Here is an 18,491-nt window from a genome sequence, read left to right as displayed (position 1 = left end):
CAGCCTTATGATTGTCCAGCAAAATCGATTCAAGAATTTGGGTGAACTTCACAAGGAATGGAATGAGGCTGGGGTCAAGGCATCAAGAGCCACCACACACAGACATGTCAAGGAATTTGGCTACAGTTGTCGTATTCCTCTTGTTAAGCCACTCCTGAACCACAGACAACATCAGAGGCGTCTTACCTGGGCTAAGGAGAAGAAGAACTGGACTGTTGCCCAGTGGTCCAAAGTCCTCTTTTCAGATGAGAGCAAGTTTTGTATTTCATTTGGAAACCAAGGTCCTAGAGTCTGGAGGAAGGGTGGAGAAGCTCATAGCCCAAGTTGCTTGAAGTCCAGTGTTAAGTTTCCACAATCTGTGATGATTTGGGGTGCAATGTTATCTGCTGGTGTTGGTCCATTGTGTTTTTTTGAAAACCAAAGTCACTGCACCCGTTTACCAAGAAATTTTGGAGCACTTCATGCTTCCTTCTGCTGACCAGCTTTTTAAAGATGCTGATTTCATTTTCCAGCAGGATTTGGCACCTGCCCACACTGCCAAAAGCACCAAAAGTTGGTTAAATGACCATGGTGTTGGTGTGCTTGACTGGCCAGCAAACTCACCAGACCTGAACCCCATAGAGAATCTATGGGGTATTGTCAAGAGGAAAACGAGAAACAAGACACCAAAAAATGCAGATGAGCTGAAGGCCACTGTCAAAGAAACCTGGGCTTCCATACCACCTCAGCAGTGCCACAAACTGATCACCTCCATGCCACGCCGAATTGAGGCAGTAATTAAAGCAAAAGGAGCCCCTACCAAGTATTGAGTACATATACAGTAAATGAACATACTTTCCAGAAGGCCAACAATTCACTAAAAATGTTTTTTTTATTGGTCTTATGATGTATTCTAATTTTTTGAGATAGTGAATTGGTGGGTTTTTGTTAAATGTGAGCCAAAATCATCACAATTAAAAGAACCAAAGACTTAAACTACTTCAGTCTGTGTGCATTTAATTTATTTAATACACGAGTTTCACAATTTGAGTTGAATTACTGAAATAAATGAACTTTTCCACGACATTCTAATTTATTGAGATGCACCTGTATGTAAACTTCTGACCCACTGGGAATGTGATGAAAGAAATAAAAGCTGAAATAAATCATTCTCTCTACTATTATTCTGACATTTCACATTCTTAAAATAAAGTAGTGATCCTAACTGATCTAAGACAGGGAATGTTTTCTATGATTAAATGTCAGGAATTGTGAAAAACTGAGTTTAAATGTATTTGGCTAAGGTGTATGTACATTTCTGACTTCAACTGTATACGCAGTACAACAGCACCTTTCCGTGTGAGATATTGCATAAATAAAATAATATAATAATTATCGATATTAATATTATAGTCAATATTATATTTTGTTATACAGTAGTAATATATTTCTGTTATTTTATTTCATGGGTCCATTTAAATTTAGCTTTTATTTAGGCAGAAAACTGAGTGAAGCCCTTTCACTTTCTGTGTGTGTTCGATTTGGTGGATTTTTTTTTTTTATTCAAATAAATAAAAAAAACCCCAGCTGATTACATTTAAACCATGATGTTATCATCTTTGTATATTGTTTGACATTCAACCATTATTTTCTATTACGCACAAACCAGATTAACAAATGACAATAAAATCCACAAGCCATTCACACTTAAATAACCGACTGCTCCGACATACAGCATCAAGCAAATTATAGAGAAAAACATTGTAAATGTGGAGTTTTGGAAAAACATAAGACATGAAACGGCAGTCGCGTGCATCCCGAGCCAATGTTTGACTGAACTCTGTGTGAACTCGGAGCATATTCATAAAGTACTGCAGTAAAATTATCCCTAATTTTATATGATTTTAAATGGGACACATTTGACCGGAATGTTGGATTTCCTGTTACAATGGTGAGTTGTGTTAAGCAGCCCACACGGATATCAACCACATAAAACCTTGTCCCAAAACTCAATTTCCCTGCAGAGTGAGGATGTTTCACAAAATTTTGAGGGCAAAGTCATTTGTGTGTCAAATCAAATTAAGTGCTTAACTTGTGTGACATTTCCTCTCTAATTTTTTGTCATTTTCATATGCCGTCTGCTTCCCAGCTGTCCAGGATGTTTTTTTTGATCTATGTTATTCCCTTCAAGTATCTTTCTTCTCAAAAGACCAATCAATTACAGTTTTGGGAACGTAAAATGCATGTTGTTTTATCCGTAAATCAAGACTTATCACATATCCACCACATCAGTTCCAGAATGGGCTTCAATTAGAGATGCATCAAACATCGATGCAATCATGAAAACCCTCTGCTTTTCGTAGAGTCTCAAGGTTTCCACTTGCGTCGTGAGGTTGGGTCACATCTCCACGGTGAACTTCCTGACTCTTCTATTCCCGTGAGAGAGGCAGTCTGGGTTCTGACCTAAGGAAAGCTTTGATAACCTCTCTCTACTGCGATCCCGGCAAACACAGGGTTGATGCACCAGTGTTCTTAAAGGGATATTTCACTCAAAATTACAATTCTGTCATCATTTTCTCAGCCTCATGTTGTTCCAAACCCGTATGACTTTCTTCCATCTGTAGTTCTGCTTTGGTGTGTCTGCTTCGCTCTACGAGTACACATGCACATTGCTAGTGTATTGAGAGAAAAAGCCTTCATTGCTGAAATAATTATACATTTCATAAATGAACAAAAGCAGTGTAACCTGAGGATTCAAAAGCATTTTTTTAATTATTGTAGCGGTAAAAATGAGTTCATCAATTAATTTAGGCGTTTACTGTATATCTGTTCCTGAGTCGCTTAAATAATGAAAAATCAATATTTATATTTTAAATGCTCAACACAAGCATATATACTGTAAATACAATAGGCCTACAACAAGCATATTGTTTCACTCACATACCAAATATATCTCAAGTGAAAGCCATAAAAGCACAGAGTTTATAAGTTGTAAAAAGTGTTAGACTTTAACAAAATTTCCCAAGGATTTGATTTTGAGGGGCATTTTTTATATATATGTGGGCATTTAGTTTTTCTAAACACATATAAAAATATACCGTCTCATCCTTTTATTCAAATACATAAATGTATTCCATTAATTAACATACGATCTCATTCAGAAAATTTAAATTCAGAATATACTTCTGTTTATATATATATATATATATATATATATATATATATATATATATATATATATATATATATATATATATATATATACCGATCAGCCACAACATTAAAAGCACCTGCCTAATATTGTGTAGGTCCCCCTAGTTCTGCCAAAACAGTGCCAACCCGCATCTCAGAATAGCATTCTGAGATTATATTCTTCTCACCACAGTTGTAAAGAGCGGTTATCTGAGTTACCGTAGACTTTGTCAGTTCAAACCAGTCTGGCCATTCTCTGTTGACCTCTCTCATCAACAAGGTGTTTCCATCCACAGAACTGCCGCTCACTGTATGTTTTTTGTTTTTGGCACCATTCGGAGTAAATTCTAGAGACTGTTGTGCGTGAAAATCCCAGAAATACTCAAACCAGCCCATCTGGCACCAACAATCATCCATGCGATTACCTAATCAGCCAATCGTGTGGCAGCAGTGCAGAGCATAAAAAAACCTGCAGATGCTCCCAATTCAAAACAAGCCCAAATACAATGTGATGGGTTGCATAGTAAAGGCAGACCGATATATATCGGTTTTACGATTAATCAGTGCCGATAGTTGCTTTTTGGACCTATCGTTATCGGCATAGATTTTTTATTTTCTTATTTTTTTATTTAGCATTGTAACACAGCCAAGTCTCCATCATTTTAAAATAAGATGTTTATTTAAAATAAGTTATGTTTCCTCTGTTATGCACCAAATCCTAATTTTTCTGAGATTTTTGGCTGCACAATAATCTGCTTTTGTGATTTTTTTCATTTTAGACTCTTGTAGCTTCAATGTCTGTGCCGTTCACAGTAAGGAAAGACAAATTATTGTTTTTTTATCATTATATAAATAGATTAGGCCGATTAAGACTATTGGCCGATTAATCGGTTATCAGCCTTTTCCACTGCCTTAGTTATCGCTATCGGCAAAATCCACCATCGGTCGACCTCTATTGCATAGATCTTAAAATCTTAAAAAGCTACCTCAGATATCTTTTTATCATCCTGGAGGAGGGTCTCTGGTTAAAAAAAAAAGGACCAATCACAGCTGTTGTTGTATGTGTAGATAGGCTGTATAGTTAACATTTTGGAGAGGTGTGCGTCAGGCTATGGTGTTGGCAACATGATGGTGAGTAAATGATTTTTGGATGAACTATACTTTTAAGCATCTGTCTTGGGGCCTGAGACAAACTTTGTACCAGCAGGCATCAATCCCTCTGCGACTAGCGCTGCCAGGCAATTGTGTGGCAGTCCCAGGCTCGAAGATCCAGGCTGCGGTTTGGATGAATGTCAGGTCTGGCCAACCGCGTCTAGAGATCTGTAGTCTCGATAGACTGGACAGTCTCTTGGACGCTGGCATCAAGCATCCCTATGGTCCAATACAACTGCCCTGTGTTAGTCACAAATAGACACATGTATACACTGGAAGTGTGTTATTTTAAGCATGCATGGTTTTGTATGAAATCAGGAATACTTTTCCCAGCATGGCTATATTTACGGCATGATGAATCGCCTGCCGTGCAAGTTCATGCAGAAAAGGTTACAGAGGGCATTTTTCTGATTTTGTAAGCACTTAATGAGGCAGCACAGCTCTTCAAATTAATTAACCCTTGTGCGGCCTTCGGGACATTTTTGTCTTTTTCATTTTTGTTAATGCCAACAGCATACATTTTGCCAAAGGTGTGTATTTTGGGGGGAATTTTGATATTTCAACCTCAGTTCCTATAATACATCTATAATACACTGTGTACACAAAATAGTTACACCCAGGACCTTCAGGACAAAAATGTCCCCATTGAAACCCATTAAAACTGCAATATTTGATCCCAGTGCCATTAAAGCATTAAATCATGAATTCTATGATATTATGCTTTCATTCTGGAGCCCTGGCTTCAAAATTTACATTTTTAATATTTTCCACCAGATGGCGCCATTTTTCTCATGTTTAGCCTATGGAGCAAATACATGCTTTTCCCCTATTTTCTGTTTGCTGTATTATAGAGCACTGCAGGACAACTGAATAAATTATGCAGATAAAATTGTGTGTGTGTGTGAAAAACAACAGTGGCATTTATAAAAAAAAAAACTAGCATTTAAAGGGTTAAAATCCTGAAAATGAATGAATATTTGGTAGTTTTGATCAGGACTGATGTTGGTTAAAAAATCTAAGTCAGTGAAAATGGAAAATAATATTCATATAAAAACATTTTATGGCAGCTTTTTGACGTGGACATTTTTATCCTCTAAGGTCCTGAGTTTTTCTTATAATTTTTTTTATCTGACACTGCACAAAAAATAATAATGCATCAAAATCAGTGTTGTTGCTAATCATTGACATATCTCAGACTGTAATAATCCATAAAAAAAATTAATCCCCTTAGCATCTAGTGTATTAGAACATTTGGAAAATACAGTGAAATTTAGTGATTCTTGATACCAATTTTGACACAACAGCAAAACAAATAGGCTATTGGAAACACTTATTTTATAAGTGAAATATTAATATAAATATTATCAAATTAAATTAAAACAATGACATGTTTTAAAGTGTTTCTTATTTAAAGGAATATCTCAGGTTCAATGCAAGTTAAGCTCAATTGACAGCATTTGTGGCATAATATTGATTACTAAAAAAAAAAAATGTACTTTAAAAAAACAAAAACAAAAAAAGCAAAAATGGAGGTTACAGTGAGGCACTTACAATGGAAGTCAATGGGGCCAATTCTTGGAGCATTTAAAATGTGAAGTTTATAATTTTATAAAAGCACTTACATTAATTCTTCTGTTAAAACTTGTTTATTATTTGAGCTGTAAAGTTGTTTAATAGTTGTATTTGAAAAGTGGATAGAACTTTATGCAGAAGAGGTTAGTAAGCAATTTTATCACACTAAAGCAGGGGTCGGCAAGCTTTTTGACATGGAGTGCCATTTTTTTTTATTTTTCTGGTCAGTGACTGTGCCGACGCATATGTATGTGATTTTAATCCGTGCAGCCTGACCGAAGCAAAGCGGGCGCGTTTACTCGTGCGATTAACCGAAAGTGAAGCGCTGCCGGCTCGTGGTGCATCAATGGCTTGCACGCGCTGCACGAGTCTGTTGGGTATACTGCAGTCTCGTCACTTTTTTATTTATTTATTTTTTTTATCCCCTTTTCTCCCAATTTGGAATGCCCAATTCCCACTACTTAGTAGGTCCTCGTGGTGGCGCGGTTACTCACCTCAGCTTCTGAGACCGTCAATCCGCGCATCTTATCACGTGACTCGTTGTGCATGACACCGCGGAGACTCACAGCATGTGGAGGCTCATGCTACTCTCCGCGATCCACGCACAACTTACCACACGCCCCACTGAGAGCGAGAACCACTAATCGCGACCACGAGGAGGTTACCCCATGTGACTCTACCCTCCCTAGCAACCGGGCCAATTTGGTTGCTTAGGAGACCTGGCTGGAGTCACTCAGCACGCCCTGGATTCGAACTCGCGACTCCAGGGGTGGTAGTCAGTGTCAGTACTCACTGAGATACCCATGTTCCCCAGTCTCATCACATTTTAACTTTTTGTTTAGCCTCCCATTCAGCTAATGAAAACATGCTGCGTGATCATGAGGAAGGATTACATCAAGATGTAGATTGGAATGCAGGTGTGGAATTTCATATAAATAAAATAGTCTACTCCTCTCTCGCCGTTACTGGCGTGGCAGTGATTATCCTCCACGTGGCAATGCTGGCACGCATGCCATAGGTTACCGACCCCTGCACTAAAGTCATACACACATTGTTTATGTCTTGTGGCAATACTTTTGAAACAGCATTTTAATGTATACAGATTGACCCCATTGACTTCCATTGTAAGTGTCTCACTGGAACACAGTTTTTTGATTTTTTTTAAAGAAAAGGAAGGACAAGTCAAACTTATTTTTTGTAGTTATCAACATTACACCACAAATGCTGTCGATTGAGCTTAACTTGTCTTGAACCTGGAATATTCCTTTACATAAACAGTCAGTGATCAAGTTTGCTTATTTATTTAGTTAAGAGCTGAGTCAGCCGTTATTACGTACAGGCCGAGAGTGCAACGCGGGCATGTCTGTGGCCGTTTAGGGTTGTGCATGAGTTAAGCTGTCTGTCTCCGGGTGTGAGCTCACTCTGTAGGCCATAATGTCTGCGAAACATTCATGCTAATGAGAGACTGGCACGCAGTAAAGACAGTCACAACACAAACACACAGCCAGATATTGTAGAAATGCCCACATGTCCAAAGTTGACCAGAAAGACTAGTTACTAAAGATACATTACATCAGACAAACACCATACACATCAATCCTCTGTGCCACTGGAGAGCATCCAACTACAAATATAGACTCACACCATGTTTCCCTGTATCCATCAAGGGCTTGTCCAAGCCAAAGAGGACCAAACCATTTCATAAACGTAACCAAAACAAGACCAAATCGCTACATTTATACAAAACAAGCGTCGCACTACATTTAGACATTTACGGTGTGGCTGTCTCGTTGTACCCGTCTCCAGCCTTCGCCTCGGCTAGCCAGGGTGGACACTGATGATGACCTGGTAAGCTTGTGTCAGCTGCACCCCAGAGTGGCACATTACCGACCCACGGACGCCAGAATATGGTGTTCTGAAAATACCCTTTAAAATGTGCCTGCGAAGGCGGACAACAAGGCTGTCCTTACGTTTTATTTGAAACTAGTTCTTCGAAAGTCTCTTTTTAAACTCTGCATTGATACCTAGAATACATCTCTTAATCTATGCAAGGCCGTGCTTCTATTTTGTGTTTGCAGTGTTATTTTTGAACGTTGGGACAGGGAGGTTTTGTGCCCTTTCAGTGAAGAGAATCCATGATTGGAACAAATGTCCCACAGATTAAAAACTTTGCAAAATCAACAGAGTTACCTCGCTGGACAGGAGTCCTATAATTTCACATGTCTATAAACAACAACGTCCACCCTGCTAACAAAATAAGTTTAAACCTCCTGTGACTCGAGAGCGACTGCTGTGTGCAATTTTTATGTCCCTTTTTGATTTTGTAACTAGTAGCACCTAATAAACATGCAAACAAATAAATAATTGAAGAGTAAATAGTGTTGCTGAAAATCGGTGTCCTCATATGTGGACAGCGGGACTAAGTTGTGAAATTTTAAATAATACCAAGCTATAGAAAGTCAGATTTTTTTAAAATGAAATTATGTTTCTAGGAGTGTTGGTTATTCATGTTTTTGAGACGTTACAGACATAACAGCTGATTTTCTGTAAAGCTGCTTTGGAACAGTGTGTATTGGGAAAAGCACAAATAAAAAACTATACAAATAAAAATGATTTGACTTGATTTGACTTTTATGTTACAATGTTTTTTCTACTTTGGCAACAAAATATCAAGGTTCTCTCTTTGCAGCTGTCAAACAAACAAGTGATAGCCAGTGCTGAAACATTTTACAATCAGAAATTAGCATAATTAATTCTGATTCAAAGTAATGTCCAGAATCATCCAATCACTGTCAATCATGTTAAAATAAAATGATACATTATAAATTCTGAATCTATGTACTGATTATCATTGTCACATGTCTGTCAAACATGTTGAGTGATCCAAACATCATCTGCAGCCTGAAACTGAACTTTTGATCAGATTTTAGGAGTGAATGCACTTAGCTGCATAGAAAGCTACAGGATGCTCCCTTGCTCCCTATTTAGTGAATGACTTAACCTCCAGTGTGCTGTCTGTCTGCACTGGTCTCAGAACAGTTTGAAATGCACCTTATTTTCATCCTAACTCCACATAAATCCTCTAAAAGCAACATTTTCCAGCTTTTGGATGCATCCATAGTGGTGGTGGCGTAGTGGGCTAAAGCACATAACTGGTCATCAGAAGGTTGCTGGTTCAATCCCCACAGCCACCACCATTGTGTCCTTGAGTAAGGCACTTAACTCCAGGTTGCTCCAGGGGGATTGTCCCTGTAATAAGTGCACTGTAAGTCGCTTTGGATAAAAGCGTCTGCCAAATGCATAAATGTAAATGTAAAATTAAGGTTTATTGTCCCCGCAGGAGGTCATCGGGTTTGACAGTGTGCCGTTACATGATAAATCGATGGAATTTTTTAAAGTGGCATATGACAGCCCAGAGTGTCCTGAACTGAGATCAGTCGGTTCAAATGAAATGAAATCATGCACAGAATATAGCGAAGCCAAAACACAATGTACACGCATGAGGACTAGCAGCGCAAAATAATGTTGTTTTCAAACAAGGCCAAAGTATACTTCGGTGATGCAAATATCGTCATCGCCACAGTTCGTGTTGACTGTTTGTTCATTCGTTCGTTCATTCGTTCATACATTCGCCAACCATTGACTTTTCTAAAGAGTATCATAAAGCAGTCGTAGTGTGCATCCGTAGAGGCTTGCATTCAAAAGAGTATACTTTAAAAAGGCCAGAGCACTCGATCGCTGGATGGAAGACGTAATGGCACGCAGAAAGAAAAAAAAAATATATATATATATATATATATATATATATATATATATATATATATATATTTAAATATTGAATCATAGTGAACTTCATTTGGCTTTTTTTTTTACACTGATCAACAGAAAAAGACTCTCATATCAAAGTCAAAACACATTTCTACCAATTAGTCTAAATTAATAACATATTAAATACAAAACGATTGATAGCATAAGTATTCACCCCCTTTTATGCAACTCATCTAAATCATCGCTGTGCAACCAAATGGTATTAAAATTCACTCAGTTAATTAAATGGAGATCACATGTGCACAGTCAAGGTGTTTCAAGTGACTTTAGTATAAATACACCTGTCTCTGGATCAGTATCTTGGCAAAAACAACACCATGAAGACAAAAGAACACCAAGCAAATCAGTCAAAAGGTTATTGATAAACATAAATCAGGGGATGGATACAAGAACATTTCCAAGTCCCTGAATACCCCATGGAGTACTGTGAATTCAATAATTAAGAAATTGAAAAAGTATGGCACAGCAGTAAATCTGCTTCCTCAAAAACTGAGTGACCGTGCAAGAACTAGTGAGGGAGGCCACCAAGAGTCCTATGACTCCTCTGAAGGACTTACAAGCTTCATTGGCTGAGATGGGAGTGACTGTGAATGCAACAACTGTTGTCCGGGTTCTTCATCAGTCACAGCTTTATGAGAGAGTGACAAAGCGGAAACCACTATTGAAAAAACCCAAATGACATCTCGGCTAGAGTTTTCCTGAAGGCACGTGGGAGACTCTGATGTCAGCTGGAAGAAGATTCAATGGTCTGGTGAGGCCAAAATGGAGCTTTTTGGCCATCAAACCAGACGCTATGTTTGGCACGAACCAAACACCACACATAATGAAAAATACACCATCCCCACCGTGAAGCATGGTGGTGGTAGCATCATGCTGTGGGGACGCTTCTCTGCATCAGGCTCTGGAAGACGTGTAAAGGTAGAGGGTAAAATGAATGCTGCAAAATACAGGGAAATACTGGAGGAAAACCTGATGCAGTTTGCAAGAGAACTGAGACTTGGGAGAAGATTTGTTTTCCAGCAAGGCAATGATCCCAAGCATACAGCAAAAGCTACACAAGAACGGTTTCAAAACAACAAAGTTAATGTCCTGGAGTGGCCGAGTCAGAGTCCAGACCTCAGCCTAATTGAGAATCTGTGGATGGACTTGAAAAAGGCTGTGCACTCACGATCCCCACACAAATTTGCAGAAAAATTGCAGTGTAGTGTACCTATCCACGTAAGCTCTAATTGCTGCCAAAGGTGCATCTACTAAATACTGACTTGAAGGGGGTGAATACTTATGCAACCAAATATGTTGATGATTGATCAGGGTCAAAAAAGCCAAATGAAGTTCACTATGATTCAATAAATATTTTTTTTAAAAAATCTAAAAACATCCAAAGGGGGTGAATAATATTTATAGGCACTATAAGCATACCCTGGCCTTAACACTCTGCTCACATGAAAGACACCCCATATCATGTGGCTTACACGATTAGAGGTTTGCTATTACTGTATCTTTCGAAGTGATCAGACTTTTTTTTTTGCCTGATGGATGATAAATCAGCTGATAAAATCCCATAGACTTGTATTGTAGGACCCAAGCCATATCTAGAGATCAGAATATCATAGAGACTCGGGGGTGAACTCTTGATTTTTCAGCTATGTATTCACACAATAATGCACAAAATCAAGTATGTTTCAGCCGTTACACCTTACAACAACTTGGGACGCCCTAGCGTAAACATTAAAAAGAGCATTGTGGTGAGTTTTGCACCTGCAACTAACATTTTTTTCAGAAAATACATATAAAGTTTTCTCTTTGCACTTTAAACAGAGTAAAGAATTCTAACATAGAAGAAATTACACTTTCCTCCTTTAATTCTAAGTATTACTTTTACCAAACATGACTGTGCTCTTTCAGCACGTTCAGAAGCGTTGTGCAAAAGCTTCTGTTGTGAATAGTGATGCAAGGCGCTGCCATACGGGCACAACGGGTGACTCAATACCACCCGGCACAGAAAGGTGCCGTTTCCCCAATCTCACTTCTTCATACACGTCCGGCTTTAATGTTACAATCTGCCACTTTCCCAGGCTGTGCTTCCCATGTACTCAGCTTTGCCCCGATGCCCGCCAGAAACTCTCATGAAGCCAATACAAAATAAGACAATAATGAAGCCAATGCAGAATGGTTTCAGATTAAAATTATGTTCAGTAATCACAGACTTGTGGCCACGGTGCATGTTTGTGTCATTACATGCAAGGCAACACTGTACTGATATTTCTTAAACATTCTGGGTAGGCTTTGTTCTAAACCCCTAAACCTAAGGCCACATCCTCACTAATCAGTTTTCGTTCAAAATAGAAATGCTTCATTTTCAGTGGAGGAAAGTGACATTTTAGTTTGGATGAGAGACCTAAATATAGTGAAAGTGTGGGTGTGGCCTAAGCATTAAACTTGTGTAATTAATGTACAGTTTTGTAGATAATTTCAGCCATATGCAAGCTTTTTTTATTTTTTTATTTTACACATAGAACCAAAGCCTGAAACTTAAACACTGCAGGTTTGCAGGTTTGATTAAATGACACATTGCCTGGTATCATACAGGTGTTCTCTGTGTTTGACAGGTGCGATACCTGAAGATCATTGAGAAGAGCGGATATCAGGCCCTACCGTGGGTTCGATACATTACCCAGAACGGAGGTACGAAATTCTCTCATCCTCTTTTCTCATCCTTCTCTTCTCTTTCTCTATTTTTGTCATTGTTTTTCACAGCATTGCAGGTATTTGGCAACAATTAAGCAATGTAGTAAAGTATGATGGGAGATTAGTGTCGAGTGCGAGGTGAAATATTTTCTTTGAAAAGAGGATGTTCTGGACAGACGCGTGCAGAGATGGTGAAACTTATCTAAAATTAGAAATGCTGGTACAATGTGCAGTGTGTTGTTTTTGCTGGAGACATTATTTCTTGATGCGTTTTTAATTTTGGCACTGTGTGTGCGGTGAAGGGCTTGTTACTACCAAAACTGCCTCCATTTGTTTCTGATGTAATTAATTAATCAGAATGTAGATTAAAAAAAATATATATATATATATAATCATCAGCAATTTCATAATCGTGACAGCCCTATATATATATATATATATATATATATATATATATATATATATATATATATATATATATATATATATATATAGGGCTGTCACGATTATGAAATTTGGCTGATGATTAATGGTCAAACAAGTAATTGCGATTATGCCGATTTCACGATTAATTATCATCTAAAATAATTGTCATTTCTTAAGGTGCATGTGTGCTTCATACTCCTTAAAAAGTCATTTTTACATATTTAACTTCAAATATATAAATCAAATATTAAAATAGGGATATATGATGGGGCCTGGGTAGCTCAGTGGTAAAATACGCTGGCTACCACCCCTGGAGTTTGCTAGTTCGCTAGTTCGAATCCCAGGGCGTGCTGAGTGACTCCAGCCAGGTCTCCTAAGCAACCAAATTGGCCCGGTTGCTAGGGAGGGTAGAGTCACATGGGGTAACCTCCTCGGGATCGCGATAATGTGGTTTGTTCTCAGTGGGGCGTGTGGTGAGTTGAGCGTGGTTGCTGCGCTTAGGTTTAGCCTTCCACAAACGTCTCACAATAAGTTTGGAATTTGTGTAACTGAGTCATGTTTGTAGGCCTCCTATGTGCGAGCTTCAACTTCATGGCTGATGTCTTGAGATGTTGCTTCAATATATCCACATAATTTTCCTTCCTCATGATGCCATCTATTTTGTGATGTGCACCAGTTCCTCCTGCAGCAGAGCACCCCCACATGATGCTGCCACCCCCATGCTTCACAGTCGGGATGGTGTTCTTCGGCTTGCAAGCCTCACCCTTTTTCCTCCAAACATAACGATGGTCATTATGGCCAAACAGTTCAATTTTATTTCATTAGACCAGAGGACATTTCTCCAAAAAGTAAGATCTTTGTCCCCATGTGCACTTGCAAACTGTAGTCAGTTCAAGGAAGAAGCAGTGGCTTCTTCCTTGCTGAGCAGCCTTTCAGGTTATGTCGTTATAGGACTCGTTTTACTGTGGATATAGATACTTGTCTACCTGTTTCCTCCAGCATCTTCACAAGGTCCTTTGCTGTTGTTCTGGGATTGATTTGCACTTTTCGCACCAAACTACGTTCATCTCTAGGAGACAGAATGCGTCTCCTTCCTGAGCGGTATGATGACTGCGTGGTCCCGTGGTGTTTATGCTTGTGTACTATTGTTTGTACAGATGAACATGGTACCTTCAGGTGTTTGGAAATTGCTCCCAAGGATGAACCAGACTTGTGGAGGTCCAACATTTTTTTTTCTTGGCTGATTTCTTTTGTTTTCCCCATAATTTCAAGCAAAGAGGCACTGAGTTTGAAGGTAGGCCTTAAAATACATCCACAGGAACACTAAAGGCTTGATATCATTTTCTGGAATTTTCCAAGCTGCTTAAAGGCACAGTTAACTTAGTGTATGTAAACTTGTGACCCACTGGAATTGTGATAGAGTCAATGAAAAGTGAAACAATCTGTCTTTAAACAAATTGTTGGAAAAAATGACTCGTGTCATGCACAAAGTAGATGTCCTAAACGACTTGCCAAAACTATAGTTTGCAAATATTAAATCTGTGGAGTGGTTGACTTCAGCCTAAGTGTATGTGAACTTCTGACTTCAGCTGTACTGAATTTGACTGTGCGCTCATATTCAGACGGTTGCCGCATGCGTGCTACGAATTCTATGAGATACTGGATTACTTCTCTTCAGGAGTTTAGAACCCATAATGATGTCTTTATTTTCCTTCTGACTCTCACGTTATACAAATGCAGGTATCTCCTGACCTCCTCACACACGCACGTGCACATCCACTGTTGACATTTTTTTTCTACATCTCCTGTTGTTAAGCGACTATTACATCTTCTAGCGCGTCTTCATGAGAGCAATGGCTCAACTGCGATTAACCTTGTGGACCCACTAATTAATGCAAATAATTCCAGGTGCATGTGCTACAAATGGAAAGACATTTTTGACTTTAGGCTTTAGAAAAAAATGTCAAAATGACTTTGAACTCAGAAATGCAAATGTTCCTCATAGTTGTAAAAGTTGTAAAAAAAAGTAATTTTTATTTATTTATTTTTACCCCCCAAAAATTGCACTTTTAATTATTATTATTATTGTATGATTTGATAGATTCTAGATAAAAAAATAAATAAAAAATGAGCGTCACGTCATTGACGCCATGGGATGGTTTACAGGTGTTTCATGTCATAGATGATACTATATTGCGTAATTTAGTTCAACTGGAACGCTGTATTGACCAATCAGCATCCAGGACTTTATAATCGGAATATTTATGTTCATTTTCTGAGTGAAAGTTCAGGTTCAGTCTTCTTTTATTGACTTAAGTTTTGATTAGTGTCTATTGATGGGTGGAGAGTGAAAGTTCAGCTGTCACAATGAACTTTTCCCCCTTAGTTTCATATTTCCCTGTTTCCTGTCATTCTGTGCATTTAATTAAGCTGGTCTCATTTCCTTCTTTCTTTGCAGACTATCAGCTGCGGACGCAGTGAACAAGCGGCATTAGTCCAGTGAAGGGTGTGTGTGGATCTCTCTCTCTCTGCTGTGCATAGGTTAGACACACATCTGCACTACTGAGAAGAATTTAGTGATTTGTGTCATTTAAAATAAATCTCAGAACATGAGGAAATCAAATTGAATCTTCCCTACAGAGTTACTTAGATTTTGACAAATTATACTGTATTGCTAATCAAAGACCAATACATTGCAAAATAGCTGGTGAATCTCACAAAAACACTTCATGCCACATTTTACTTTCGAGTTTTTGTAGTTTGCATTATTCTAAATGGTGATTCTCATTACTCTAAAGTTACAGTATCAAAGTAGATAAGAACTAATACGGTAAACTATATATATATATATATATTTTAATTTACATTACAAGGCAGTACATCAAACACTAATTGAAATGACAGTATTCCATTAATGAAAATTATTTTATCTCATTACAGTCATTTTTAGCCATTTGGAAATCTTAATTGTCCTCAAAGGGCTTTTAGGCTTATTTTTCTTAAAAAAAAATAAATAAAAAAAATTACAAATGTAAATCTTTCTTTTGCGGTCAAATATGACCCAGATGTGTTCTTGACAAGTTTTCAAAGATCCACCAGTTCGCAGAATCGCTTGTTTTGAAATCAATTTGTGGCTATTTAATTTGCTTTAATTGAAATACTGCAGACGGGTGCATTCAGTTCCGGCCTGATGTGATACACAGCGTTGTGTTGAAATGGACCATCAGTGTCTCTATATGTTTGTTTGACGATAAACAGCAATCATGTTCCTTTACGTTTAATAAAAACAATGCCGTTCTCCCTTGGCGTCAGCGGAAAAACAACAAAACTCATATCCATCGGTATCAACGCATAGCCGCACATGCGTACACATTCGATCTTAATAGCGGGAGCTTTCATACATTTCAAAAGAGAATGTTTTCATTCTGTAAACCGTTCTGGGGAGACATTCGGTTTGCGTTCATCAGTTTCTTGTAATATTGACGTTCAGTCATGCATTCAGCAAGTCATAAAGAGAAGTGTTCATTTTATGTTAAGTCCAAAAAAGGTCAAATTAGTAGAATTAAACCTTTTGATAGTTCAATAGTCAATGCAAAATAAAAATGTTACATTAGACAATTTTGTAGCACTTGATACCTGACATGCTTCTAATGTCAAATTCATTTCACTCAGTATTTCTCAGTTGTTTTTTTTACAGTCAGTGTTTTTGATGTTGTTCCTGCACATGGATTCATTGTGTTACTAATATTTTATTTTGTTTATTTTTGGTTTAATTTAAATTTTTAATTCAGTATTATTGGTTACAGGAGTACCTCATATAAGTTTGCTGAAATGCAGAATTACATTGTATTTACATGATCCCTTCACAAACTATTAAACAATGGTGCCATTTAAAAAATAGAAAACAATTAAATGAAAATACTGTTTTATATATATATATTGTTTGTTAATTTTTCATTTGCCTTGAGAGTATGAAGGTTACCATATTTACCATGGTGCTGCATGCCGTGGAGTTGAAATGTGACATAAATGCATTCCCTCAATGTTCCTGTATCTCTTAAACTCAAACATCACGTGTCTGTACCTTTCTGTACATGTCAAGCATCATAAAGTATCTGTTTAAGAAATCCTAGGCCTGACCTGTCTCATACTTGCTGCTGTTATTTTTATTAATTATACATTTTTACTTTATTGTTGTGCAGTACAGTACATTTTTTTCTGATCGACCGATATGGGTTTTTCAATAGACGATGTATAGATGCCAATACCAATATGTAAAGAGAATGCCAGTATAATGCCAATGTATAATTTAAATGTTCAAAAATAGCTTTAAAAAATGAAAGGTGCTATATGTAATATTTTTACTGTACTAAATCATAAAATGACCATAATATGTCATTAGAGATTTAGGAAACATGCTAAGTTGAAACACTGGCTTCTCCGTTAACAATGCTACAGCCAGTATATTCTACTTTGAAGTTTCCATTCTGGGCCGGAATTTCTGTTTATGTTTTGGCCTGTGTGATCCCGCCCACTGCCCACTCACCAATAGTATTTCGACACCACCGGGTTGCCAGATTTGAACAAGTTTGCAGCCACGGAAGCCGGCAAACGAACTGGATCAAAGATATCAGATTCCACCCATCCTAAAAAGCCTCGACATCCGTCTAAAAACCACCATGACTAGAGGCGTAGTGAAACAAGGATAAATACTGGAGATGCCTTTGGAAGATGGAGACAGCTTAAAGCCCAGAAATCCTTTAAAACGGACGCCGAGTTGGCTAATATGCGTGTCAACATTCTGGCAACCCGCATGAACTTCGAGTCTGAGGACGGGGCAGACAACTCTCCAATATTTTGAATTTAGACTACAGTACCCATTTCAAACGCTTGTTGTCAATCTTACATATAGCACCTTTAAATAAAACATTTATCCCAAAATCAGCCGATATATCGGTCATTTTTTTTATTTATTTTTTTTATACAATTTATATCTTAGACTTAAGATATTATATATATCTTAGTCTTAGACTTGCTGCTGTTTTAAATTCATAATACCTTTTTACTCTATTTATGTGCAGTACAGTAAAAAAATTCTGGTCGACCGATATGGGTTTTTCAGTGGACGGTGCCAATACCGATATCTAGAGAAAATTAAACAGTATAATGCCAATGTATAATTTAGATGTTCATAAAATAGCTGAAATCAAAACTTTTTACAAATTTTTTTTTCTTCTAAAAATGTATTAAATAAAAAATATATTGCCGATATATCGATCAATTACTATTTTTTATGCAGTTTATATTGCTTAATATAAACCCAAATTAATACAGCATTAGCAATACTACTGCTCCTTCAAAATTAAAAATGCCACTCTTGATCACACCTGCTGTAATAATACAACAAATACCTCCAAACAACAATAGCAGATATTTGTTGCGTGTCCACCTACATGGGTGGCGTGTCAACATGTATAGACTCCTACAAGCCACACAAGACAAGTTCAACCGTCAGTCAAAGGCATATTAAAATCTTAATAATAAAGTTATCCTGAACCATCAGGACGGGTTGATCTTAACAAACAGGACATGCTTTATTTATAGGCTGCAGGAAAATTAGACACCAGTCTGTGTTCATTGGCATGCCATTGTCC

General features: G+C 37.6%; 1 protein-coding gene across 2 annotated transcripts in view; it reads left to right on the top strand.

The window, feature by feature from the left end:
• LOC127441444 (AP-1 complex subunit mu-1) overlaps nt 1-17,773 on the top strand; it is a 33,386-nt gene extending 15,613 nt beyond the window's left edge. The window contains exons 11-12 of one of the 2 annotated variants that reach the window (XM_051698891.1): nt 12,333-12,408; nt 15,296-17,772. In XM_051698891.1, the coding sequence (XP_051554851.1) occupies nt 12,333-12,408; nt 15,296-15,318 (99 nt within the window). In that variant the 3' untranslated portion in view covers nt 15,319-17,772. Of the gene's footprint in view, nt 1-12,332; nt 12,409-15,295 lie in introns of both variants that reach the window. The other variant, XM_051698892.1, reaches the window with a different exon arrangement.
• The last annotated feature ends 718 nt before the right edge of the window (nt 17,774-18,491 follow it).

Source organism: Myxocyprinus asiaticus, chromosome 5, assembly GCF_019703515.2.
Source record: "Myxocyprinus asiaticus isolate MX2 ecotype Aquarium Trade chromosome 5, UBuf_Myxa_2, whole genome shotgun sequence".
Classification (NCBI taxonomy): Eukaryota; Metazoa; Chordata; class Actinopteri; order Cypriniformes; family Catostomidae; genus Myxocyprinus; species Myxocyprinus asiaticus.
The sequence above is the reverse complement of the archived record's forward strand: the minus strand, read 5'-3'. Positions and strand labels throughout refer to the sequence as shown.